Source organism: Orcinus orca, chromosome 11, assembly GCF_937001465.1.
Source record: "Orcinus orca chromosome 11, mOrcOrc1.1, whole genome shotgun sequence".
NCBI classification, from domain to species: Eukaryota; Metazoa; Chordata; class Mammalia; order Artiodactyla; family Delphinidae; genus Orcinus; species Orcinus orca.
In genome coordinates, this window is record NC_064569.1 from 11,696,330 (window position 1) to 11,723,613 (window position 27,284).

The following is a 27,284-nucleotide window of genomic DNA, read 5'->3' on the forward strand; positions in this document are numbered from 1 at the left end:
AGAAAGAGAAAAACAAATACTGCATGCTAACACATATATATGGAATCTAAAAAAAAAAAAAAAAAAAAAGGTTCTCATGAACCTAGGGGCAGAAGAGGAAAAAAGATGCAGACGAAGAGAATGGCGTTGAGGACACAGAGAGTGGGAAGGGTAAACTGGGATGAAGTGAGAGCGTAGTGTTGATATATACACACTACCAAATGTAAAACAGCTAGTGGGAAGCAGCCACATAGCACAGGGATATCAGCTCGGTGCTTTGTGACCACCTAGAGGGGTGGGATAGGGAGGGTGGGAGGGAGACGTAAGGGGGAGGGGATATGGGGATATATGTATGCGTATGGCTGATTCACGCTGTTATACAGCGGAAACTAGCACAACATTGTGAAGCAATTATACTCCAATAATGATGTTTAAAAAAAAATAAAAGAATTGACACTATATATTAGAAGCTAAAATCAATAAAAGCAAAAAACTGGGGTGACTACTAAGTGGACAGAAAAAAAAAAAGAAAAAAGATACAACGGGAAAGTAAGACCAGGTATGTCTAGCCTAAACGCAATGCATAGATTGTCTCACTGTGTGTATACATATGGTGTGTGTCTTCGTGTATGAAATACACACTATGGGTGCCTGGATAAATCACACGAGCCCTTTAGTTCCAATACCTGCCTCTGTAAAATGGGGAAAATACCTCCCCAGGATTACTGGATAGGTATTAGTTATTAAAACACTTCGTAAAGAAAGCATCAATGCAAATTAAAAGTGTTAAACATTCTCATTCATTTTCTGTGCTTCTAATAATAAAGGCTCATATAAATGACAAATTCAAAAAAGAAAAAGTAGCAGCCTTTTCTGACTGATAGTTTAGAAATGATTTAAAAGAACCTTTTGCCATTCACTAGTATCAGTTCACAAAGCTCTGGAGAAGAAAGTAATCTTTGAGAAGACGACTCATCTTTTTAGCAATATATAAACCCTCTCAATTTCTCCAAAGCTAACATATAATAAACCTAAAGGAAAATAATTATCTCTTCTTCATCCTTTAAAATTTAAAACTTAACATGTTAACCACGTTTTCAATAAAATTCTCATTCCATACCAGAAATGGTAGTTCCTTAAACCCAAGTTTTAAATACTTGCTTCTTTTCTGCCCATAAAACAGATATTATGTTTATACGTTATCAGTAACACAGAGGATGTCTTGGTGTAGAACATTTATTTATTTATTCCATGAAACACTTAAAGTTTAGGTCAGTGGGAAATAATTTTAATCAAAGAATTGTACATTTTCTTCCCACATATCTTGCTTTGTATTAGGAAATGACATTGTGACCCATTTCACTACAATATTACAAAATATTTACAAGAAAACATTAAAAATAACTCAAACATGAAAGGCAAGATGGGGTGAAATAAACTGGTTTTTTAGAAATCTCTACTCCAGTGCCCACAGCACACGAGAATCAAAACAAATAAGTAACAAAGATCCCCTTGATGACAAGTTTCCAAGGAACTGGAGTAGGGGAAGAAGTGGGATGAAAATGGTGGTATGAAAGGGGATGGATGTTAGCAGCACTGCTTCAATAACCAATCTATTTTGAATGAAATACCCTCTTTTATATGCAGTAAATTCTGAACAAGGCTAAACTTTAGGATATTCCTTGAACTGAAATTAAAAATACCCTGACAGTGAAAGTGGCTCTTTCACCTAAGTTGAATAAGGGCCTCTCTCTCCATGAACCACTGATGTGAACAGAAGCCTGTTCTAGCATCAAAAGCTGTCACAGCAGCCCTTCCATCTCTTTCATGAATGCTTCATAAACATCATCCTTAGTTTGTACTGAGACGGGAACAGATGGACCGGATTTGGGGGCTGCTTTGGCAAGAGGCACAGCAGAATCATCCTCTGACTTTCTCTGGGGAGTAGCAGTAGCCCCTTTATTCTCCCGACGTACCCTCAGTGCGGTGGGCACAAATCGAGTAATCTCTGCCTTGGGATTAGTGATCTGTGGCTTGGCACTGATGGTTGCTGTGGCTTTCTTCTCAATGGTGGCTGCACTTGTATCATCCGCCTTGGGTCGCTGGATCAAGTTGGGTGGAGCACTTAAAACCCCCGGGTTCGGCAAAGGAGCTGGTGGGAAAAGCCCAGGTGGGGCAGGTCCAAGTGGAGGCACCAAAGGTGGGCGCATCATGCCAGGACGAGGTGGAGGGATACCTAAATGAAGGAGAAAACGGGCAGATGAATACCACAAGGATAAAATTTAACTACTATTAAGGATGTTAAAAACATAGGTTGACAATTTTTTTAAATGGAAAATTTATAGAAAATAAATCATGTTGTTTGCTATTTGAAACTCAGGAATATATTCTGATAGTAAAGAATATCTTTTATAAAACAGTATTCACCTTCTGTTTGTATCCCTGTACTTATGTTTTTTCCTCTCTCAGTAATGTGCTCCTTTAAACTTATAAAGTAAAATTAACAACATCAACTGGTTTCAAATATGATCTCAAATTGTCAAATCTGAAATTTGACAGCCCAAGATTCTATTCTACCTGTAGATCGCAGATGCTATCAGAATGAAGGTTGGGGATTTGATTCCCATCCGTTATTTACTGATTTGCACAACACTTCTCCCCCTCAAAAGGTAACTCAATGGATAGGAAATATAATTTTAACCCTGGGATGAGAAAATCTAATCACAAAATGTCACCATTACTGGAAAAGAATTCACGTCTTATTGTTGGCTCAGACATACCATCATCATTTACCAGGAAGTGCAGATTTAATTTCTCCAAATGCCTCTTCTAAGATTGTGATTATAAAATACCAAATTTCATCAAACCTAAGATGCTATTGCTTATACAGACTCATAATTATTCCAAATACCACTGAGAGAGAGAAAAAAAGTTCAAGTCCAAGCTGAGGAGCTTAAAAGGAGACCTTCACATTAAACTGAGACAGTCAGTGTAGTAAACCATACATACCTGTCACATCTAAGAAGATCACAAGGAAATTTGCATATCTAACCTTGATACTGGGTAAAGAGAATGGAAAAAAACATCTCCCTTGTGATTGTAAACTCAACTGATACTCATGCAGATGTATGGCATGACTTCACAATTCTAAGTGTAGTCCTAAAAAAAAAGTCTTAAATGAAGAATTTAATCCAAAGTGTTCTCTGGGTGGAAAAAGTCCCTCATGTGATAGGTAGAATCAAAGGCAAATACCATCTGGAAGAACTCAACTTCAATCTACGCCAAAAGCAAATAAAAACCACTATTTTAAGATACCCCTTGATTTCAGGATATTGAAATGTGAAAATGTCTTAGAGCAAATGAGATATATAGTAGACAAGTTTTTGTCATAGAAATCAATGCCTCACCTGGAGGTGCAGGGGGAGGTAGCCTGGGTGGGGGTCCCCGAGGAGGAGGGCCAGGAGGCAGACCTGGAGGTGGACCAGGGGGAGGGCCAGGGGGTCGACCTGGTGGTGGTCCTGGAGGTAAAAGTCGGGGTAAAGGCCCTCGGAGCCCTGGCATTCCGGGTGGTCTCAGGAATGGAGGAGCTCCTAAAAAGAGAAAAGTGATTAGTTAATGTCAAACAAATATATTCGAAGTAGTAACTGCGGTATAAGGTGACTGAGATTTAGTTTAACTTATCACGTTAACCTGAAATCAGGTAACTTCAACATTTATTATGGACCATTTCTCTTTATTTCCCAGCACTGACAAAATCACAGCTCTGCTGGGCTGGAAATATATGAAGATGAGACTTCTTAAATGGTTCCAATATAAGCTGAAAATGGAATATAGAGCAGGGTGCTTTAAGGATCCCCTGAAACTCATTAAGATATACAGACAAAGACCACTGAGAATGTCATAAGAAAGGTAATTTTGCTTTGCACCAATCAGAAGAGGATGAATTCAACTGAAGATTTAATTGGCTGACTACAGGATGAAGGACTAAAATCATAATTAGCCAACAAGTTTTACATGTTGTTTCAAATTGTAAATAAACTTTTTTAAACTTTTAAGCCAAAGACTTGATTAACACTGATGACTCTGTCTCTAACTATAATGATTACACTGATATCCAAAAACTCCCAACCAAAGAAGGATACACAACAGTATTTACTGTGCTCTAGTCCCGCTTGCTACCAACTCAGAACTGGGTCAACTTGTCATATTAAAAAGTAATACTGGGCTTCCCTGGTGGCGCAGTGGTTGAGAGTCCGCCTGTGGATGCAGGGGACATGGGTTCGTGCCCCGGTCTGGGAAGATCCCACGTGCTGCGGAGCGGCTGGGCCCGTGAGCCATGGCCGCTGAGCCTGCACGTCCGGAGCCTGTGCTCCACAATGGGAGAGGCCACAACAGTGAGAGGCCCGTGTACCGCAAAACAAACCAAAAAAAAAACTAATACTAAAGAAACTCCCAGTTACATACTCCAGGTTTCTGCCGACTAAAATCAGAACTAACCCTGAAAAAGGAAGAGCTTTGGAGAAAAAGATGGCTGTCAGAAGCACTATGACTTGCAAACAATGTTGTAGGAATGAGCAAGTTGTGCTTATCCTTTGAGAATCTTGATTTCTTAGGGAATTACACGAGGAGGAAACAAGAAATCATCAACACTAATGATGTATATTTTTTGAAATAACTTCATTTTAACCACATTTAGACTTATTTATTTACAACGTGTAAGTACTTACCTGGAGGTGGTCCAGGAGGAAGGCCTGTAGGTGGTCCAGGTGGCCGTAAAGGTGGAGCAGGTGGTGGTCCAAGAGGAGGTGGTCCTGGCATGGGAGGTGCTTGTATCTGAGAAGGAGGAACAGACTGTGGAGGAGCCTGCTGCTGTGAAGCAGCAGAAGATGTGCCATCAGACAGAGATTCCTCCTTATGCTGTTTCTGTGACTGCTTTTCTGCTTCAGAATCATCAGAATCTTCATCATCGTCTTCTGAAAATTCCTCTACTTCTCGTCCCTCCTCAGGGATTTCCTGACCTGAAAGAAATTTTAAACCAGGCACATGGAGTTGACTCATTTCTTACAGCCTGTAAAACAGCGATGCCTGAAACACATGCTCAATAAATGCTTTCTTAAAATTAACAATCAAGTCTTCTTCAATAAAATACTTAGATAACGCAAGAGTAAAATAGTATTCTACTTATCCATGCTAGTGTAGCAGAGTGGAATGAGCCCAAGTTTTAGAACAAGACAGACCTGAACTTAAATGCCAGTCCAACTACTAACTAGTCATGTAACTTTGGGCAGCTGAACCTTGACTTTTGAAAAACAAGGATTATGTCTCCAAACCTTGACTTTTGAAAAACAAGGATTTATTACTTGATTGCTGACATATTAAATAGGAAAATATATGTAAAGCAACCGGCAGGAGGAAATACCAAAAGGTGATTCGCTGTTCTTTCCCTGCCTTACCTGCCATTCGAAGCATCATGGCTTGAAGAGGAGTCAGCTCCTTCATGTTCTTCTTCTTCTTCCTCCTTGATTTCCCAGGCATATCTGCAAATCGCACACTCAGACCTAAAGGGTCAGAGAAGGGAGAATGGAGTGGATTGGGATCAACAAAATTCAGTATATGCTTACTATAAGACAAACGCTATAAAGTACTAGATATAATTGCTTCCCACTACTTGGCAGAGAGACATAGCCATATTAAAGATAGTAAATCAAATGCCAACTGATGGTAAATATATGCTACAGTGATTTCAAAGTTACAAATTTAAAAAATTTAAAGAATACTATTAACATCTTTATGCCAATAAAATCAAACACCCAGATTAAAATAATAGATGATTTTCTAGAAAAATATAAATTACTTATAATTGGTCAAAGAAGTGATAAGATCAGAACATAAAAAATTAAAATGGTAGTCAAAGAGCAAGCCCCTCAAAGGCACCTGGCCCAAATAATTTTATGAGAAAATTCAGCCAAACGTTAAGTTACAGAAATTTACTGTAAAAGGGCACAGGAAAAGACGGAATGCTACCCACAACTTGAAGCTAGCATAACCCTAATACCAAAACTAACCTGCTGGCCAACATAAAATACAAGCAAATTGAATTCAATAGTGTTTTAAAAGAAAAATACATCATAAACATGCAGCATTGGTCCCAGAAATGCAAAATGGTTTAACATTAGAAAAGCCATGAATATAATTCATTACAATAAACAACTGAAAGAAAAATAATAACATCCCAACAGATACTTACGAAGTATTTATAATAAAAACTCTTAGCAAACTTAGACTAGAAGGAAACTTCTCAACCTGACAAGGGCTCTCCACTAGACACCTAAACATGCTAAATGGTGCAGTATTAGGAGCATTCTTATTCTTAGACGGTAAACATTTACAGGAGGATAGAAGTTCCACGTGGGCAGGGCTTCAGTATTATTTACTCTGCATCCTTAGTGTCTAGAAAAATGCCTTGCATATAGTAGAAACTCAATTATTAGCTGAATGTCAAATTATAGTTAGGATAACCATTTCCAGCACATGTGCACTGATGAATATATATAAGAAAAACTAACTAGTAAAAACAAACAAAAAAAACTAGTTGGCTGAAAAAAAGGAAAATGAGGCAAATGATCGCAGTCTAGAGAAAAAAAGAACTGCTGTGGCTCTAGCAACTTTCTATTGATATTTTAAAGTACTAGGTCCTACCTTAAGTGTCCTCTATCATTTTTCATTACCAGCTCTATCCACCCCTTTAAACTAGCTTTCTGGTTTGCAATAATGATTCTTAAGAAATATCAGGAGAAAAATTTATCATTATTAATACTAATATCAGTAGTATTACTAATATATACTGTGTTGCAGCCTGCAAAAACAATTACCAAAGAAGCTCCAAGACTACTGAAATGTGACAAACTATACATTTTGTAAATTTTCTTGATGAATGCCATAGCTTCTTTCTAAAAGTATATGTAACTCAGTCTGAATTTATCATAATCAAACAAACACATAACACACATTATAAGTATGACATGTTTCCATTAAATCATGACTCTACTCACAGGTGTACCTTTATGTTAACTATGGTTCTCGTTCATGTAAGATACCACGAGCACAGAAAATTTAAAGGGCTTTGAATGTAGATATTTAAACAGACTCATTAAAAACCATGTGGTTTTCTTGATACAATTATGTGGTTATTCTCTCTTTCCTATACATATCCATGACAGAACATCTTTATGCTGTTGAATAGCTAAGAATAGCTATCTTTTCCCCCAAAAGTGGACTTTACCACATAGGCTTTTTTTTTAAATTACATATACTGCTTAGATTTTTTTTTCCCCCTCATAATTATCCATCTAGTACTTATTATGTGTCAACAACTTTGAGATTTTAGAAATATAAAGATGAATAAAGCATTGATCCCTCCTTTCAAGGACCTCACAATTGCCTTCACAGATCCATTAATAAATCAGGACCTTAGGCTTGTGTGCTTCTTATTGATCAATATCATGGAATTTTCATCTGCACATACCTGACTTCTTTTCTTCATTGTTTTCTCTCTCATTATCATCACGGTGCACAAATTCATCCCCTTCACTTTCTCCATCTGATCTGTCAGTGTCGCTGTCATCAGTACTGTCGTCATGCTTATCCTGATCCATGTCTTCAGGATAGCCGTCATCTTCACTGGTGCTGGAAACATCATCATCATGACCCCGTTGAGCTGAAAAGGGAGGAGGAAGCCGGGAACAAGTTATACATGTGGATCCTCCACTACATGGCACCCCCAAATACAGAAAATCAGGCTATTTAACTCAAAATAATTTGTTTTAAAAATTTCTATGTATGATCTCAGCTATTCATATAGTCTGACAATATTTTCACTTGACAATTGTTTTAAATTCTTTTTGATAATGTAAGATTTTTTTCTAAAAGGTTCAAATTTGAAAACAAATTCTACTTAGAAGGTTACATACAGACATGCACATACACAATCATTGTGACTGTATACAATGATGCTCTAGTCTGATAATGATAAAGCTAAAAGGGAAGCGGGTATCCAAGTTATCCAGGTCTTAAGGAATTGATGGTAAGAGAGTGACATCTTCAAGAAGTCTAATTTAAAACACAACAAACATTTCCATACTTCCTTATGCATGCTGCTTTTACTTGGGTAGATTCTATGATTTATCCGTCTGTTGGTATGTACATGCTATCCTCATTTATTTCCCAAGCTCTGAGGGTGGTGAACAAGATGGTTCAACAGCCAACATAAAAAATGATAGTGGAAAGGTTCTAAGAGCAAAAGGAACTCCTTACCAAGTTCGGGACTATATAACATGTCTTCATCTCGCCTACGAGGGGGAAGATCTAGGGCAAAGCCCACTTTACGGCCATACATTTGCAAGACTTGAGGAGGAGGTGGACCAGGGGGAGGACCAGGAGGCTTCCTGCCAGGGGGCAAACGTGGAACACCATGTCCAAGAAGAGGAAGTATAGAAACTGCCCGAGTTGGAGGTCTGTAAAGAAAATGTACAGTAATCACATAATTGAGGTATCTACTTCCTCTTCTGAACAATTTTCAAAGGATTTCTCATTTCATAGCTAATCAAATGAGGAACTGCTTACACCCCCACTGTCCTTTATTTCCCACTGCATTAATTTTGGCACAGGACAGTCAAGAGACGCTTCTACTACACGCTGTTTGACTCTGTTACCACTTCCTTACCCATAGGCTGAAGTCTTCTTAAGGATGGAGGGCGGCTGGGCGCCAGGAAGTGGAATGTCCTGGATCAGGATGTTGGAAGGAGCATGCGGCATATCTGGCAAAGGAATGCTCTCCACCTCCACATGCTGCGCATTCTGAAACAGGGAGAATCTTTCAATAGATAAGAGTAATCCCCAAACTCAACACTAAAAATTCAACATCAGCTGTTTCAGAACCTGGATTTGCTTTCCACCTAACACAAATATCATGAAAAACAAGAATACAAAGCTGCAAGTCAACATTGCTAAGACTGCCAATCAACTGAAACTTCAGAATAATATATATTCAGTGGTAGAGCGTGGGCTCTAAAATTAGTCTGCCTTTGCTGAATTTCTGTCACATATGAGCTGTATGACTTTAGCAAGTTACCTTAGCTTCCTTATCTGTAAAATGGGACCCATACTACCTACTTTACCAAAATTATACCATTTGTTTTTTTTTTCATTTTTATTTTGAGGCAAAATTTACAATGAAATGTACAAATCCAATGAGTTCTGACAAATGCATATACCTCATACTCCCTCCCAATCAATCCCTAACACTGTCCCAAGGCAACCACTGATACAAAATCTTTCCTCCATAAATTAGTTTTGCCTGGTGTTCAGTGGAATCATAACCATGAAGAAAGGATCGCATGTTTTTGAGATTTATCCATTAAAAAAATGTGTTTAAATCTCATGTTGTTTTGAGTATCAGTTGATCATTCCTTTTTATCATTGAGTAGTATTCAATTTTATGAATATATAACAGTTGATCCATGATCTTCTTCATGGACAGCTGGGCTGTTTCCACTCTTCAGCTATTACTGTATTGGCAGGTAGATCAACTTCTCTTGTATAAATACACAGATTTATATTTGCTGGCTCATGGGGTAGGTGTATGTTTAGTTGACAAGAAACTGCCAAGAGGAGGTGGTTCAACACGATCAGGTCTCCCATGAACAACTTTAAGAGCAGATCTAAACATAAAGTTTTAGTTTAGCTCTGAAAAGAAACTTGATTACCTTGACAGCATCAAAATATTGGCTAAGTTGAGCCCTCTTCTGTTCATATTCGACTTCTAGCTTTCTCAATTCTTTGTAAATATCTGGATTCTCTTTCTCATAGAGTCGTAAAATACGTTCAAAGGTTTCACGTAGCTTTTTACGCTTGTCTTTCAGCACTTTCTCATTTAACTGTGGCTGTTGCACTGGGTTAAACTCTGAGAGAAAAGAGCAGATTATGAAATTAAATACAAAAAAGTCACTTTGTCTAGGTATCAATAGGCTATATCATTTAATAAAAATCTCCTTATATGTTAAAACTTTTCAAAAGGATCCAGACATCAGATATATTCTTGTCAAAAGAAATGCACTATTTATTAAAATTCCACCCCTTTAAGAAGGCCATTAATTTTACTTCCTTTTCTAAGAAATGTCACCTAATTGACTTTATCATCATTGTAATAAAAATCAATTTTCACTCCTCTATGCTAACAACCTGATATAGTGAAGCTTCAGTCAGACAAACCTGGGTTTACATGCTACACTGGCTCTGTCATTTAATTCTGAGATCTCTGGCATTTTACTTGAATTCTCTGATCTTCAGCTTCTTCATCTGGAAAATGGAGACATCAACTACTTCACAATCAAGCTCTGATGATCAAATGAGAACACAAATAAAATATCCAGTGGTGTCTGGCTTACCACTCAACTATTACTTTTATATGGGTTAGTATTCCTTGTTTAGCTACCATATAAGTCTTTCTCTCCCATGTGTTCAACATGGGGCTTAATTTCAGGTCCCTAAAGGGACCAAGAGAGATTAGCACAGGACTCCCAGGCCTGCCTAGTCAACCATACCTGCCTCCCTCCATCCCCCTTGCCACTAACTGACTCAGAGATTAATCGGCGTACGATCCAAATTGGGACCAGATCCTCCTCTGAGATTTTAAATATGGGAGAGAGAAGCTCTCACAAGCAGGAATGAAATAAAACTAGAGCAGTCTATGGCCTCATCTCTCAACCACCACTAATTCCACACACATATTCCACCTTCTATACCAAGAAATTCACTAGCAGTATGCTGACAGAGAGTGGTCAGACAGATGGACAGTCTTGCTAATGATATCTGGGTTTTTGAGACAAGCTTCCCTCCAGAATCTCCCAATTATGGGAGTCAAGGTACACTTTTTTCTGCTTAGTTTGTATTGAGTTTTATAAATTGTAATTAGAGCTGTGATGAATAGTGTTCCTTCCTTTTTCTTAAAAGAATCACAAGCTTAATTGTCATCTTTCTTAAATCCTATTAACTATTAACCTTGATGACTTACTCAAAACTAGAAGTATGGCCTCAAACCACACTATTCCTAGTGTGATTAATGAAAGTGCTAAATGCTTGACTTTAAATCCCAGCTCTGCCACTTCCTAACAGTATAACCTTGAGAAAGGTACATAACGTCTCTGTGCCTGAGTTTCCTCATCTGTAAAATAGGGGCAATACACCTACCCAAAACAGTTGTCATGAAGATTAAATGAAAACGTGGGGAAAAAACCTGGTATGTAGCAAGGTAAGAGCTCAATAAACCTCAGTTATTACTATACAATTTGGGGTCATTCAGCAGGTAATATCCTGACATCCTAGGGCTAGGAATTGTCCCTACCAATATTTAGAACAGGCAACAAGTGGAATCAGTTATAGCTGAACTGGGAAAGACGCGAGATGATACAACCTGACCCAGAACTCTTGCCCAGGCTGGCTGCAGAGGCTCTGCCACATTATTTCAGAAAGCTTGTAATACCATAACCCCACATAACTGGATTTTTTTGAACCCCATTTAATGCATCATTGAGAAGTTCCACTGTATCTCTTTTACTCACTATCTCTGTTTTTTAGGCAAACCACCAAACTTGTTTGGAAACCTTTGTAAACAAAACTTGTAAAGATCACTTTAACATGCAATTAAAAAGAAAAACAGCAGGGGGCAGAAGACAGAATTGGCAAAAATTTGACAGCTGAAAAGCATGGAGTTAGTTAGACTATTTTATTTTTGGATGTTTGAAAGCTACTAAAAAAAAAAAGGAAAATGAAAAACTCCATGTTCTAAAGTTAAGAGAATGGGCTGAATATGGAATCCATTTTGTGACTCGTCCTCTGTATTAATTATAACTACCTAACGCCACTTTGCACCATTCTGACTCCTACTTTTACTTAATTGTATAATGTTCTGTTAAAAATACTTTCTAGGATTTTTTCCCTCACATACCTGCAAGTATAAAGTATATAAATAAGGGAAGTAAAGGTTAATTAAATATGTTATAGGATCTTTGGAACTTGGTAAAACTGCATTCTATTTTGAAGAGGTTTTGGTTAAACTAAAGAAACTTTTTTGTGAGTTAGGATAAAACTTCCAATGGCAGCATCACAGATGATTCTCAAGCAACTCAGATACAAGAAAAGACAACATGCAATTATTTCATGTGATTCCAGTTATGACAAAGCAGTGATATTGAAGATGCACATGATGAGACTGGATAAAATTATTCTGTTAAGTGTGAAAAAGGAAGAAATCCTAATACGATAGTTTTAAAATTTGATTTTAAGTATTTGATTTCTTCTATATCCTTACTAAGTGGTCAATTATCTTTGCATCTTCTCATTGGAAAAGATGGGAAATTGACTTATATTCACGGTGGTCCAATATTTAGATTTAAATGGTAGTTGCCAATATTAAAATACAAAACAAAAAAACCCCAAGGTGATTTCAAAATCCAGACTTAGTATTCTCTTAAAAAAATGAGCAAGCCAAACTGGGCTTTTGTTAACTTATAAAAAACAATTAGCTAAAGCTAAAGAATGGCTTCCCTCTTATTCTAGATGAGCTTTCCAGTTTGTAATAGCCCCTCACCCCACTGTTCTTCTAACTCTAAAACTAAATCTAAGCATCACATGCCATAAGCTTTTCTATATTTCTTGTGTCTGTGCTGTTTCACTCATTACCTGCCTGCCTCTATGTATCAGACTATTATCCCTGTTGTAAAATCCAGCACTTTATAAATTCTTACCCATTTCATCCAATTTTTCCATGTCCCGGATAATTTGTTTGGGATCCTTCATCTTTAAAACTGCAGCTCGTACCATCATGCGCTGTTTTTTGTTCTTAGAAAAATGAAAAAAGAGCAGAATTTAAAGAAGCTGAACACTCCTGAGTTTTCGTTTCAATTTGTTTCAACAATCCATGTAAACTGAAGTTGAACTTCTCCTTGGTTTCTGATCACTTGTTTCAACCACCAGAAACAGAGTTATGTAATTAATTTCTTACTCCCCAAAATGTTTCAACTTCAGACAAAAAGATAAATGTTATTTATTAGAAGTGTTTTCTTAGGCAAGTATTTCTTTTTAACCTTGTGAGACTTAGCAGTTACTTAAGTATTTTAAGGGTTTTTTTCCTTAAAACAAAGTTTGCAGCTAAATTCTAAAATTATACATTAGAGAAAAATTTTGCAGAAATTTAATGTCAGCAATGAAACAAGAATAAACAGTTGAAAACTATTAAAAATCTAGGTTCTCTCAATGTGTTAAGGTATGATACTAAAAAGTAAACCCTTTCTTATTCTGGGGAAGCTTTTTGCGACAAACTCAACAACTACATAGTCAAGAAAATGGATGTACAAAGCTATTTATCATCACATTTACTTCCATTCACTAACTCAGTGGCTTCTAACAAAGCAGTATGTTATAATAAATAGCAAAAGAGAATTATTTTTTTAAGTATTTATTTAAGTCACTGGGAAGGGTAATCAAATAAACCATGTTACAGTAACCCATCATGAGCTCATCTACAAAATTATTTCAGTTCAGTTTCTAAGTACAGTATTTTGGCTTAGTAAATCTTACGGTTTGTTATGAGAAGCATAAAATATCTTTTCTGGAAAATAACTGGAAATGTTTTCTAAATCCACTCATCTCAAATAACAAGATGTGCCAAACTACATTTATATCTAACAGGATGCTTCTGAAATCGTACCTTCTTTAATTCTCTCTTCCGAGCTTCTTTTCCTTAAGAGAGGGAGAGAGGAAGAATATAAAACTTTAAAATCCTAAACATTAGCATTTTCTCCAATTTAATACAGATTACTGTCCGAGGTTGCCCCGTGCACTGTAGGATATTTAGCAGCATTCTTGCCTCTACCCACTAGATGCCAATAGCACCCTTCCAATTATGTCAACCAAAAATGTCTCAAGACATTTTTAAGTTCCTTAAAAAATAACTATGAATCTGAAAAGATGTCATAAAATACTAAATAAGAACTTGCAAAACAATTTGTTCAAAATTCCAAATACAAAGAGAATTGCCAATTCTACTTTGCAAGTCAATCAAATTAGAAACACGGGTACTAATTTTTTTCATGCTTAAAAGTTTTAATCATGTGCCCACTAGAACACTAGATAACTTTATACAACTGACACCTCCTAACACTGCTGATCTTATAATTAAGAAATAATAAAGTACACTCCCTAAAGCTTACAGTTTTTACCACCCCTCTTCTTCATCATTCCACATTAATGGACACTTACTGGCTTGGTCTGTGGGGTTCATAAATTTTCCACTCTTGGTGGATGATGTAGATCTCCGTCCCATGTTGACAATTTGTGTGGTTTACTTGCTTGTTTAAAAAACAAAACAAAAACAAAACCTAAAAACCTGCAAAGATAAAAAAATAGCTTATTTTTCCTAGATTTACAAAATTTCTTCCTTTTTATATTTATAAAATTTTCTTCCTACCAATCTCTGAAAAGAAACTTTTATTATTAAGACCTTGTTCTTTCCCTAGTTTTGACTTTAGTGTGCAGGAAAGACAGCCTCAACTTCTCTAACCACAAAAAATTAGATTCCTATTATTATTTATAACATAATGGTAATGGGTCTGAAGACCACTATGAATATCATTAAGTCGTCAATTAACTTTCTTTTCTGGATCACAGCACTGACTCGTCAATTGAAAAAAATCAATCAAAAAATGCCTCAACAATATGACATAAACCATGTAGATGAGAAGCCATTAGTTCTTTTCCTATATCCTCCCTTTATTTACATGTAGGGTGAAAAAGGAATAAAAAGGGAACAGGGTAATGATCTGGGCTCAACGACAAACAGCTCAGCCTTGCCTCTCTCCACGGTTTCTTGGCATGTATTCCCATCATCTCTAAGACAGTAAGAACTCATTAATTTAAGCCTATTTAATTCAGATTTAGTTCTAATTCAGATGTAATTCCTGACGCTCAAGCAGAATCTTAAACCATAACTAAAAACACAAATATTCAAAATAAAGTATTGATATTATATGAGAGATCTTCTAAAAACATCAACATTAAGATATTTTATTAATAATGCCTACTTGACTCCTGATTTGTATTTTTTAAGGTAACCGAAAGGGATAACTGTGTTTGAGGGAACCTATTTTATAAATCAACATTTTAATTAACCGAAACACTATTATATCCCTTCTTCCTGTCATTCCAAATGAATGAGGTTTAGCTTTTTGATACTTGCTCTTTCCAATAATAAAGGGTGATAAATTTCCTTCCTTTTGAAAGCAGACACTTTTCAAGCGTGGGAAAGGTAAGATCATGAGGTAGATTTTTTAGCAGACCACAGAATTACACCTTCCCTTCATGAAGATTCTGTCAGGCAAGTTTATTGGCGAATGCGTCTTTCAGCAACTGTTCAACTGCCTTGCTTTCTGCTAAAAGCTTCCAAGCTGTTCCAGTGGCAACCGATTTGCCCTGTCAAGGGTTTCCTTCTCAGAAAAACCGGGAGCGAGGGAGAAGGAAGCGGAAACAAGCAAGATTAGCAGAAATAGAAGCTCTTACATCTTTGATGGCCTGGATCTTTTCTGCCTCCCTCTTTCAATTACCCTCAGGCCCGTGTTTTTAACCCTCCTCTCCCACACCTGAAACCTAGAATAGATACGAAGTACAGAAAATTTTTACAGAAGACACTGGAGTCTTAGTTTGCATGCACAGACTACTTTTCTATCTCAAAGCAGAGGTGATAGGGAAATCGAGTCACGGGGCTGTTCAGGGGAACTCTCAACAGTCAAAGAGGCTACAAAGAGACGGAGCCCAGGTCCACCATAGGAGCCAACAGCATTAGCAACTGCCAAAACCACAGCGACAGTTGACCCTGCCTCGAGGTGCAGGACATCAAGCCTAAGGCAACCAACCGGGCAACGTCAGGAGGCGGCGCTGACCGACCCGGGCGAAGTCAGCCGCTTGACCGCTGGACGCCGCGCCGCCCCAGGGGATCCCCTAGTCCGCGATCGCGGAGACCCCAACTGCTGAGAGGAAGAGCAGGGCGGAAGGGCCTGGTGTCCCCGAGGCAACCGCGCGGGCCGCGGGAAGAGACGGGAAAGATGAAAAAACGGAGCGGAACGATCCCGCACACTCACACTTCTGCTGGGCTCCTGGGGCTATGAGAAGCGGGGAGGGGACGATTCTCGGCCTCTTTGACTTCGTAGGGCCCTTCACCTCTGCCTCTCAATCAGCCCACCAGCCCCCGCCATCTTGAAACCTCGCGCCCCTCCGCCATCCTTACGTCACTTCCTGTCCCTACGGGCCGAAGATCTCAGCGTTTCTTCGCCCTGGAACCATAGAGAGTAACCAAGAACTCCAGGACCAGAGTGTGTTCCGCTACAATACAGTACCGAATTGGTTGGTTATAGACTAAAAGCCCGCCTTCACTACGCAGTACAAGAGCTTCATGTTGATTGACACTTACCTAGCCCAATAAGAATATGAAAATGAAGCCGGGGGGGGGGGGATATATATGATTGGCTGATGGGACCACTGTCCTACCTCGCCGCAGGCATTCTGACCTAATTTCCGGGAGCTCCATTTATTGAGACGCCAGAGGCCTGCGGATAACCGATAGGGAAATGTTTAGCGCTGTGCCTGTCACCTTGAATTGTGTATTGTAGGTTTTTTGTTTCTTTCATGACGTAAGCGCGTGCGATCTTTCGGGAGTTTCCGTTAGAAAACGAATCCCCGGAAGATGCGCTTCGCTAGCGTGCTGTGCGCCTGGAAGTTGAGTAGTTGTTTTTACACAAAGAATATTTGTAGACCTGAGCAATTCAGTGCCCGTGTTAGAATCCCAGAGTGCTAATCTACAGGATTCGTGTTTTTGAAGAGGAAATATGGGGATATTTGTACAATCAGTTTTAAATTTACGAGTGTGGAGGTTGGTTTATATTGGCTCTTTTAGTTTCTGGTCTTTTCACCCACCAAAAATCCTTTATGATGTCACCATACAAAGGGGATTATTCCCTTAGCTCTAATCTTCGTCCTTTCCTTATCTTTTATCTGCTCTTTAAGACTCTTTTCCCCCTAAAGGTGAGTTTAAACATTAAAAAAATATCAGTACTATCACTTATAGGAAAATGTTAGATATAGGCCAATTCTTACTATCAGTTATAAATATTCCAAAATCTTGACGGAGGTATGTATTAATGTTGAGAAAATATTTAAATGTGGGCTTAACTGATAAGATTGATCCCTTACCTGAATTAACCTTTGTTTGAGAAAATTCTTGATTTGGTTTTAGACTGAACTCTGAGTCCACAAGAGCAGTAACAAGATACAAGTTTATGAATCAGGTAATAAAAACAAAATAAAATTTAATTTTGAAGATGAACTAAATTGTGACATTTTGCAACTAATTTATAAAAGCAATGACAAGGTAAAGAAAAGACTACATTTGAAAAACTACAGTATTTCATGTAGCTTTTTAAGTTTTAAGATATGTTGAGCTTTTAAAATTTAAAGACATTTCTTGTACTTGGATGCAAGAATCAACTGTAACGAACATTTTTGCATGAATGACTTTTCTTTTTACATCTTTATTGGAGTATAACTGCTTTACAATGGTGTGTTAGTTTCTGCTTTACAACAAAGTGAATCAGTTATACATATACATATGTTCCCATATCTCCTCCCTCTTGCGTCTCCCTCCCTCCCACCCTCCCCATCCCACCCCCACCACCCCAGGTGGTCACAAAGCACTGAGCTGATCTCCCTGTGCCATGCGGCTGCTTCCCACTAGCTATTTTACGTTTGGTAGTGTATATATGTCCATGCCACTCTCTCGCTTTGTCAACATGAATGACTTTTAAAATAAATTTGTAAGTAGAACCTAGGAGTCTCAATGGGGAGTAATTGGTTGGTGAAGTATTTAGAAAACAAACACTTGGCATCTTCAGAAATTCAACTGAACCATTAGACCTCTGTAGCCTTGGGATTTTCCTGAAATTAGATAATTAATGAAATGGATCACCTAAAGTTTTATATAGCAAGGGAAGCTTTCTGCTAGTATTGAAAATAAAATTTCGCTTTTTTAAAAACTCATAAAGTAATAAATTACAACTTTCCTTTAAATGACAATTCTTAAAACAGTAAGTAGCAGTTTCTTCTCCTGCATACTAAATTCATTTATATACCTGGGCTTTGCTTGTTTGCTTGTTTTGAAAATGTTCCAAAGTGTTCAGACATTCACTTGAGGGATATTTAATCATCACATCACAGTTGGTCAGGGTTGATTGCAACTATAGAAACAACTTTTATCTTTTATAGTTTTAACTTTTCCCTCTTTAAAGTTCCATCCAGATTACAGTGTGTAATTAGTAGAAGTTTACAGAACGATTGCCTCCTTTCATCGTTGACATAAATTGCTACAAACCATATTTCAGTCTCTTCCAACTTACAGAAAATTGGATTTAAACTGATGGTCAAAATTACGGTAGTATTTCTATTCCATTGGAAGGCTTAGTGTTTGCATGTGGGCAGAAGTTACTAAGTATGTCCCTTAGAACTAAATGATGTCTGAGCTGGTGGTAGAAGTGAAAGTCTGTGCATTCAATGCAAATTTGAAGGATTTTGACTGGGAATTAGAAAAGGAAAAGGTAACCCCTACACCTGCTGCTCTACAATAGCATTCACCCTAATGTTGATCTGTAGAGCACAGTGAGAAGACATACCAGGATGTAATCTTTTACTCACAGGGTCTAGCACCAACTGATCCAGACATTCATCATTGATAGAAGACTCTCTAGAGTCATCTAGTTTTAGCATCTTTGAGTCCTCTTTCTGAGTTGTTTATGGTATTTATGTCTATTTGGAAGCTTATGGAAAATAAGCCTAATCAAAGAAGCAAAACACTATTATTGGGAAAGAAGCAGAAAAATATTCCAGTGGCAAATAAAGTAACTGTTTATTTCATTTGTTGTTTCACTGTGTTGGTGACCTCAATAATGGCATGATGATATTTTTCTGAGGCTGACTTGAATTCCACCAGATGCTTCTCATAACTTTTGATGGCTTCTTGAAGCTGTGTTTTCTCCACTGCTCCCAGGATGGCACGGAAGATCATATCTATGCCAAGGCCAAGAACAGCAACTCCTATGCTACCAAGGAGAGAAGCACCAATTTGAGCTAACACAGTGACCAACTTGTTAATTATGCCAGTTGTGATGTTTGAGCCCACGAGTTTAACAGCCACTGCACTGGCAGCAGAAGTAGCTTCTCCCAGGATGACTGAAATAACCTTTTGTACTATTGCAATTTTCTCGGTTTCTTTTTCCTTAATATCCTGAAGTTTTCTATAAAGGGTTGGCTCTAGTTTATCTTTTAGTGCTTCATCAACATTTTGCAATTCTTTTTGGATTTTCATCATGGCTTGGATGATGATATCACAGTTTTCTTTGATGGTCGCATCTCTTTTCATTTCAATGGAGGCCAGCCTGCACCCTAAGTGTGTATTTAAAACCCCAATCAGCTTATTGGTGGCATGGAAGCTGTCAGATAAGCAGTCAAGGAGCTCCTGGTGAAGACGATTTACTTCTTGTCGCCTTTTTGGGTTATCTGGGTAGAGGAAGTCACTTTGAGCCATATTTCAAATATGATCTCTGAAAAATACAATAGTAAATCTTTACTAGAAATCTTGAAAAATATCTGCTGGATGTATAGATTTGACCAGGAAATCTTTTACTTTATGAATAGCAAAGTAGTATGCTATCTAAGGAATTTCTCAGAAAACAAGTTGTTCAAAACAAGTTTTTGAAACTTGGAGTCAGTGTATGAATATATGGGTGACATAATGCAACTTGTTGCTGCATTAATTATGGCATTAGATCTTGTGGAGGGGGGGAGATCCTAGATAGGAAAGATTTGTGTTTATCTAGCATCTGATTATTAATAAATGTGATTATTTCCAAGTAATATTTAATAACATATTTGAAATGATTAGCTCTTGATTACCAGTGACCCTTAATTTCCTCAAACTCTAGTCACCACATTGAATACCCCAACCAGACTGATTTTTCTAATATTTGGAATTAAATTAGTAGGATCAGAAGAATATTAAGATCTCTGAGTTTACAGGGCAATAATTGCTAATTTTGTTTGTATACTCTGTTATCTTAATTTACAATATTCAAAACACTCTTTATGTCTTTACAGGTCAATTATTTGCTCTCCAAACCTAAGAGGCATCCAAAGGCAACACATATAACTTTAGAATGTTTACCAAAATATCCTCGTGATAACAGTTTATTTTCAAGGTTCCTTAGATTAAAATCTCACTTGGAGAGACAGTGGGCATCATGGAAGGGACAGGGCAGTTCTGACTATCTCTCTGGTTCTCCATTGGCAAAGCTTATAAATTAAATTATTTAGAATTGTCTATATTACACTTGACCATTATTCAGATACGCTAGAGTTAGTCTCAGAAAGAAGATAATGTCATTTCACAAAGGTATTAGGGAATAAGTAGCAAGAGTACATCACAGAATGAATAAAATAAACCTGGTGTTTGTAGCCTGCTTGTGTCTGTACTTTGGGCTCAGAGAAAGAAGGAATAAGCAACACCCTTCTGAGTGAATTTGGTTGAGAGTTTGAAGCTAGTGAGAACAATGTTCCTCAGTATGCACACCTGGAATAGGCTTACTATGTGCCTGACACTTGAATATTTCATTTGAATTCTTGGGAGAAAAGAAGGAGAAAATGGAGTCCTTTATACCTGTGTGGGATCTGGCTCCTCCTCTCTTTGTGTAAACAACATGCTAATTAATCTGGGCCCTATCTTTCTAGGACCACTGTTCTTAGCCTAGTTGTTGGGAATCTCAGAAGCATGGGGGGAAGGAATGAAGATGTTTTCTCTCAAGAAAGTAAACATGAACATAACCTATCCTCCAAGTTATAAAGATACAGTTTGGAAATGGAAAGGGGAAAAATTTTGGAAATGGATTGGGAACATAATAATTTTTGCTCTTAATTTTAGGAAAATGCACTAGTACCCCTGGTGGAATAAATTGTATCAATGGTCAGAAATTCATTTTTATCTTTGATTTAGATACAGTACACACACACACACACACACACACACACACACACACACACACACACACACACGTGACAGATACAAATGTCCACAAATTAGAATATATCTCAATTCCATTTAAAGAAATTGTTTGTTAAAGGACTATTAAATATTCCACAAACTCACCATTGGGTTGCAAACTGCAATTTGATAACCACAAATTGGGACTTTGATTTTCGCTTTTTTCTCCTAGAAATTTTACGTTAAACTGTTTTCTTTTTTGGTTCCTAGTTTTCAGATCTTATCATGAAGTGAAAACTCCAGTTTCTGACTTTGAATTTAGAAGATCACCAACTACATCCCCATCCAGATATTTAGGTGAGAGGAGTCTTTCTTACCCTGAAAAAGTGGGAAATTTCTCTAAAAGCTGTCATATGCTGTTATCTGAAGGCATGGCTTTTAGAAAAGATGTGTGGTTCTATTTACCTCAGGATAAACACATGGAGAGATGAACATTCCTCCTTGATGGGAGGTTGAATGTTTCCAAGTGGTCACTTCCTTCCTAATTAATTCATTGTTTTAACACAACTTGACAAATTAATCATAAAATACATCTGAAAGACTAAATAGGTGAGACTACTTACTTTTTTCAGGATAAGTAATGTTGGGACTTTTTCCTCCTCAAACATTAAAACAGTATAAAAACACAATATTAACAAGTATTGTATAGGTGCAAGAGTAGGTGGAGTCATGGGACAAAATAGTCCCCAGAGAAGACCCTTCTATACATTTGACTTAACATATAATAAATATAGAATCTCAAATCAATAGAAATTAGTATTCCATAAATGATCCTGGCATAATGGGCTAGCTTGTGGGGGATTAAACATTAATTTAAAAATATCAGTGTAACATATGTAAAAAAGATCAAATAATAAAATAGCTAGAAGAAAACAGATAATTTTCAAATGTATATGGAGGGCTTTATAAGCTTAAAACCAATGGGAAAAAGTCACACAAAAATTTGACTAACAAAGATGACCACGTAAGAAGGACTGAAAGCAAACTGGTTAAAATACAGGAAATATTAAAAAGTATTGGTTTCTAACTAGTCTTGTTATTAATACAGAAAACAGTCAGGTAAACATGCAAACAACTCTGAACAGACAGTAAAAGAAGAAATAGTAGTAATTAATTGATGAAAAGTTTCAGTCTTACCAGAAATCAGATACAGTACTTTTTCAGCTACAAAAGTAGTATTTTCTTTCCTTTACATACTCAAGCCCTTGCACATGCTCTTTTATACCCTTCTTCCTAGGTTGCAGATATCCATAATTTTGTGCCAATAACAAGTCTGAGTAAGAGATATCATGATGTGCTCAGAATTATTTTTCACATCTAACGAAAAAAGACTTATTTTTCTGAGTCAGGCTTACCTCCTTTTTTTTCTTCCTTGGGGAAGGGGACTGAGGGTTCCTTATGCAAAGAGATCTTCAGCAGCCCTGCCACCATACCTGCCCCAGTACTGAATACAGTTTAAAATTACTTCCATCTCAACAGTGAGATAAATGCTAGAGAATTAGGTGGAAGAGAGGTGGGGTTTGAAGGTGAAACCAATTAATTATGTTTGGGACAAGTGAAATTTGAAGAGCCCGATGAAGGAAGTAATTTAATAATTCAGTAGCAATTTGCCTAATGGAGAGTAGTACTTCACTATTTATTATAAGGTAGTATGCTAGGCTCTGTAGAGCATACAGAAGTGAAAGAGACATGGTCCCTGCTTCCGTGAAATTTCTAATCTAGTTAGGAAGTTAAGACAGATTTAAAACTACAACATCAAGTTGAAAGCACTATGTCATACAAAATTATAGATGGAGGTGGTGCTTGCCTTGTGCAAATTCAAATTTTAAAGAACTCACTTTGAAGTAAGACAGAGAAAGACAAATATCGTGTGATATCACTTATATGTGGAATCTAAAAAAATGGTACAAATGAACTTAGTTACAAAACAGAAGTAGAGCCACAGATGTAGAAAACAATCTTATGGTTACCAGAGGAAAGTGGGGGATGGGGGGAGGGATAAACTGGGAGATTGGGATGGACATATATACACTACTATATATAAAATAGATAACTAATAAGCATCTACTGTATAGTACGGGGAACTCTGCTCAATACTCTGTAATAACCTGTATGGATAAAGAATCTAAAAAAGACTGGATATATGTATACATATAACCAATTCACTTTGCTGTACAGCAGAAACTAACACAACATTGTAAATCAACCGGACTCCAATAAAAATTAAGAAAACTAAAAACAAAACAAAAGAACTCATACTTTAATAATATTTACACTGGGGCCATGTGGAGACAGTCTGTCATCTAGGGAGGGTTAACAATTTGTACCTTTCCAATTGACACTCTTAAATATGTGCTTGATACTTAGAGGAGAGGTTATACACCGCATGAAAAATCTTAGTTGGCAATGTGCAGCATTTCAGCTATTGCCCATGACAATTTAGTTCTGATGCTCGAATTGCTTACTTGTCTCAGCAAAACAAAAAAGGTCTGCAATTAGTTGGAGTCACCCTTCTTAAAGATCACAGTTGTTACTCAGGCATGGCTCAAGTGATGTCTTACCAGTGATATACAGTACTGTAGCTGAGAGGAGTTCTGGGCTATACGCTGTCCTCTATCTTACTGCATTTTCAGGGCAGATCTTTTAAATATTAACTTGAAAGTTCAATCTTTTAAAATAATTTTAAAGTCATTTTAAAAAATGACTTTTAAGATGGGCATCAGCAGGTAGCTAAGTGGTGTACTTAATCCAGCTCTGATCACCTGCATCTTTTGTATGGCAGTTGTGAACTTTTACACTATTTGTTATAACACGATAGTGCTCCCTGTTAGTGATGGGCAGTTACCATCCACTTCTGTACCGCCGAATTTGTGTGGCTATTTGAGCATTTTATTGTAGTGGTTCATGAAATAAGTTTTAAAGAGCCCTGGGGCAGCCTGATGGGGAATTGCTAGCCAGCAGGTGGAGTGCTTGGTCTCTGGCACGCCAGTTTCACCCCAGCCTTTGCTGAAGCAGCTATGCTTTCTTTGCTGCTCTATCTGGGCTGTGGGTGGAAAAAGTTTGTGTGATAAGCGAGTTCTTTTGCTAAAATAAAGTTAGGCTATCACATGTATTTTGGCTTGTTATTTTATTTAAAAAAAGGAAGTAAACAAATCTGGAAGCACTAATACTTGATCTGCTCATCTTAGGAACTTGGAATGAAAACAAAGACTAGCTTCAGATGGATTCTTATTGGACCTAACTCATCAATATTGTTGAAATAAGAAGTAAACGCTCATGATTAAAGAGCATATAAGAAATGGGAGAAATATACTGACGATTGTATCTGAAAGTTAAAGTTTATTTAATGATACTATACAGTTCTTTTAGTTTTTCAGGAAAGGAACCACCTTGCAAAATAAAAATGTATTGATCATCACATATGTAAATAAAAATTTCTCAGGATACTTTTGTGAATAACAGTACTGCATCGACTCTCAAGTGCTATAGGAATTTAAAGAGAAAATTTAATATGGAGGTCATTAGAGGAAGATTCATGGAGGAAGTGACAGGTGATTGTGCATTGATAGACGGTAGAATTATAACATGATGAAATTAAAAGATTTGATAAAACAAAGTATTTTAAAATAAAAAGTTTATAGCAATGATATATAAACACTTTAATATGTAGGAGGAAAAACACCTATAAACCTACCATCTTGTTTTTCTTTTATTATTCCTTTCCAAAGTTTATTTAAATGCATAAGTATTTTTACCAAGTTGTAATAATAAGAAATAAAATTTCATCTTATATTAACTTACTTAAACACTTCCCCTATTTCTAGTTTTATAATTATTTTATTGGTTATATAAAATATATTTATATTTTATAAAGTATTTCATATATCTTTACCATAATTTAACAAATTCTTAATTGTTTCACTGTCTTAATATAAGTATTTTAATACACATAGTTCTTTTTTCACTCTTCAATTATCTGGATTATTTCCTCAGGATAAATTTCCAGAGGAAATTCAGATTATATAAATATACAATTTATGTAATCAATAGGAATAAAAATTTATATTACTTTTGATATGTATTGCAAATGCATTCCAAAAACTTTTACACTGACATCAAAAATAAATTTTTACAGCAGGACACTGGGTGTGTTTCAAAGTCAAAGACAATTCTGTTAAATATTATTGGTTTGAGGAGCATAAGGTCAAACTGAAGAGCTCTTGCCATTGTGGAAATCCATCCTGAAAAAGTTAATGATGAAATGATACTGAGGTTTGCTTCCAAATAACCTAGAAGGCAGATTGGAGTAGCTTCATAGAGGTAATAAGATCAAACTTGTTTTGATAATTTTTGAAGCTGGGTTATGGGGGTGTGGGAGTTTATTATATTATTGTCTTTACTTCTGTGTATGTTTGAACTTTTCCCATAATAACAATTAAAAACAGAAAGAAAGAAAGAAAAAAAGAAAAACCATGACCCTGTCCAAGCTTCTGATGTTTGGTGATTAGTGCTCTCTAAGGTTTTACCTTTCTCCAATGTGTCTCTTGTCCTCACTACCCATATTTGGTCCAGCTATCCTGCAAGGTTCACTTATCTGGGAGTGTGGGTGTAGGGTATGGGTAAAGTCAGAAGCTTTTCAGGAGAAAATAACAGCTACTAACTAGTCCTGAGCTTCCTTCTTTAATTTAAATCAAAACCATGGCCTTTCATTAAAAAAAACAAGGTTGATCATGGTGTGATGACACTCTGATATAAAGTCTTTAAAAGAATATTTCTGACCAGAAAGCAGAATATCTAGATCATTCACCAGCATTTATCAAATGTTCACTTGAGAAACCTCTGCCATATGCCTTGAGTAGACAATGTTCCTTGCCCTCAAGAAGATAACAGTCTATTTGGAGACACACAGCAAAGGCCCAGTGATATTTAAATGTAATATAACTTATGAAGGAGCATAAGTGCTATACATTAACTAGAATTAGATCACACATTCATATTTTCGCAGATACTGAATGCTTAAATTAATGTTAAAGACATAAAAGGAAATGTTACATTCCATGTAAACAACACACATTCACACGGGGTCATTTCATCCTTATTCTTTTCTAAAATTGATGTCTTTACTACTATATCATCCCCTCTGAGTTAATTATATAAGCTGTTATTTTTCTTCTTTCTTGGTGTCTTCAGAGACATAAATGATCACCAGGAACATGTCACGGGATCCGCTTAAAAAAAGTTGTTTTGTTGATTTATTATAGTTATGACTAGGATTCAAGCCTGACCTGTTACTGCAAACACCCTTTAATATGGAGAAACAGAGTATTATATCAATACTGATAGAAGTACCCATATTGCTTACCTTGCTGTGTTTCTGAGTTCAGTGGTCCCAGCAGTTGTTGGGGAGTATTGCTGCAGTGCTTTTTCATCTGGTTTCAACTGGATGTTTCTAATGGAATGTGATGACTTACAGGCTTTGCTAGTCTCTGCTGGGTCCCTCTGCCTGTCTGGTTCATCGACTGTTTCTGCATGGTTTAGTTCTCAGAATTCTTTTATTTTCTATATTAATATAAAATTGATATATATTAAGTAATATTAATTATAAGTGATAATTATAATAATTATTATAATAATTATAAGTAATTAGTAGTGCAATGGTAAAACATTAAAATTTTTGTTCTTTAATGGACTTTTTTGTCGTTGAAAAGTGCTATCCAACTGAGCTAATTCAATTCAGTAGACAAGATGCCTCTTTGATTGAAGCTGTCAGATTTTGGGTTCCCATCATGTCAACTTTTCCAGATATTAAACTTCCTTTAGCTTCTGTTGCATTTTGTACCTGTTGCTGATTGATCTAAGTTCTCAAGAGATATAGATACAGATATTTTCAGCCAAATGTGTTTTTTTTGTGTGTGCTCTTCTTTCCTGGCTGGAAGTTCTGCTCTTTATCACTATCTCTCTTGTCATCTTGGTTAATTGTCTTGACAATATAAAAACCTTAAAGATCAATTTGACTCCTTTCCCTTAAAGCTTAGATCAGAGTCTCCCATGCTTCTTTCTCTAGATTCTGTCCTAATCCCCACTGATTCCTCTGCAGCAAAGACACATCAGAAGC

The 27,284-nt window shown here is 36.7% G+C and overlaps 2 protein-coding genes across 2 annotated transcripts; both read right to left on the reverse strand.

Annotated features, from left to right (window-relative positions):
• Nucleotides 1-1,199: 1,199 nt before the first annotated feature.
• On the reverse strand, nucleotides 1,200-16,326 carry WBP11 (WW domain binding protein 11). Its single transcript, XM_004281119.4, has 12 exons — nucleotides 16,170-16,326; nucleotides 14,296-14,422; nucleotides 13,745-13,776; nucleotides 12,783-12,876; nucleotides 9,744-9,940; nucleotides 8,702-8,835; nucleotides 8,293-8,492; nucleotides 7,505-7,696; nucleotides 5,433-5,537; nucleotides 4,707-4,997; nucleotides 3,387-3,569; nucleotides 1,200-2,215 (listed from the first exon to the last, which is right to left on the reverse strand). Exons 2-12 carry the CDS (start codon nucleotides 14,357-14,359, stop codon nucleotides 1,782-1,784), a joined length of 1,926 nt encoding a protein of 641 aa, XP_004281167.1. The 5' UTR covers nucleotides 14,360-14,422; nucleotides 16,170-16,326; the 3' UTR covers nucleotides 1,200-1,781.
• Nucleotides 16,327-17,774: 1,448 nt separating this feature from the next.
• On the reverse strand, nucleotides 17,775-19,670 carry SMCO3 (single-pass membrane protein with coiled-coil domains 3). Its single transcript, XM_033408165.2, has one exon. The coding sequence runs from the start codon at nucleotides 19,658-19,660 to the stop codon at nucleotides 18,983-18,985; it is 678 nt and encodes a 225-aa protein (XP_033264056.1). The 5' UTR covers nucleotides 19,661-19,670; the 3' UTR covers nucleotides 17,775-18,982.
• Between the last annotated feature and the right edge of the window lie 7,614 nt (nucleotides 19,671-27,284).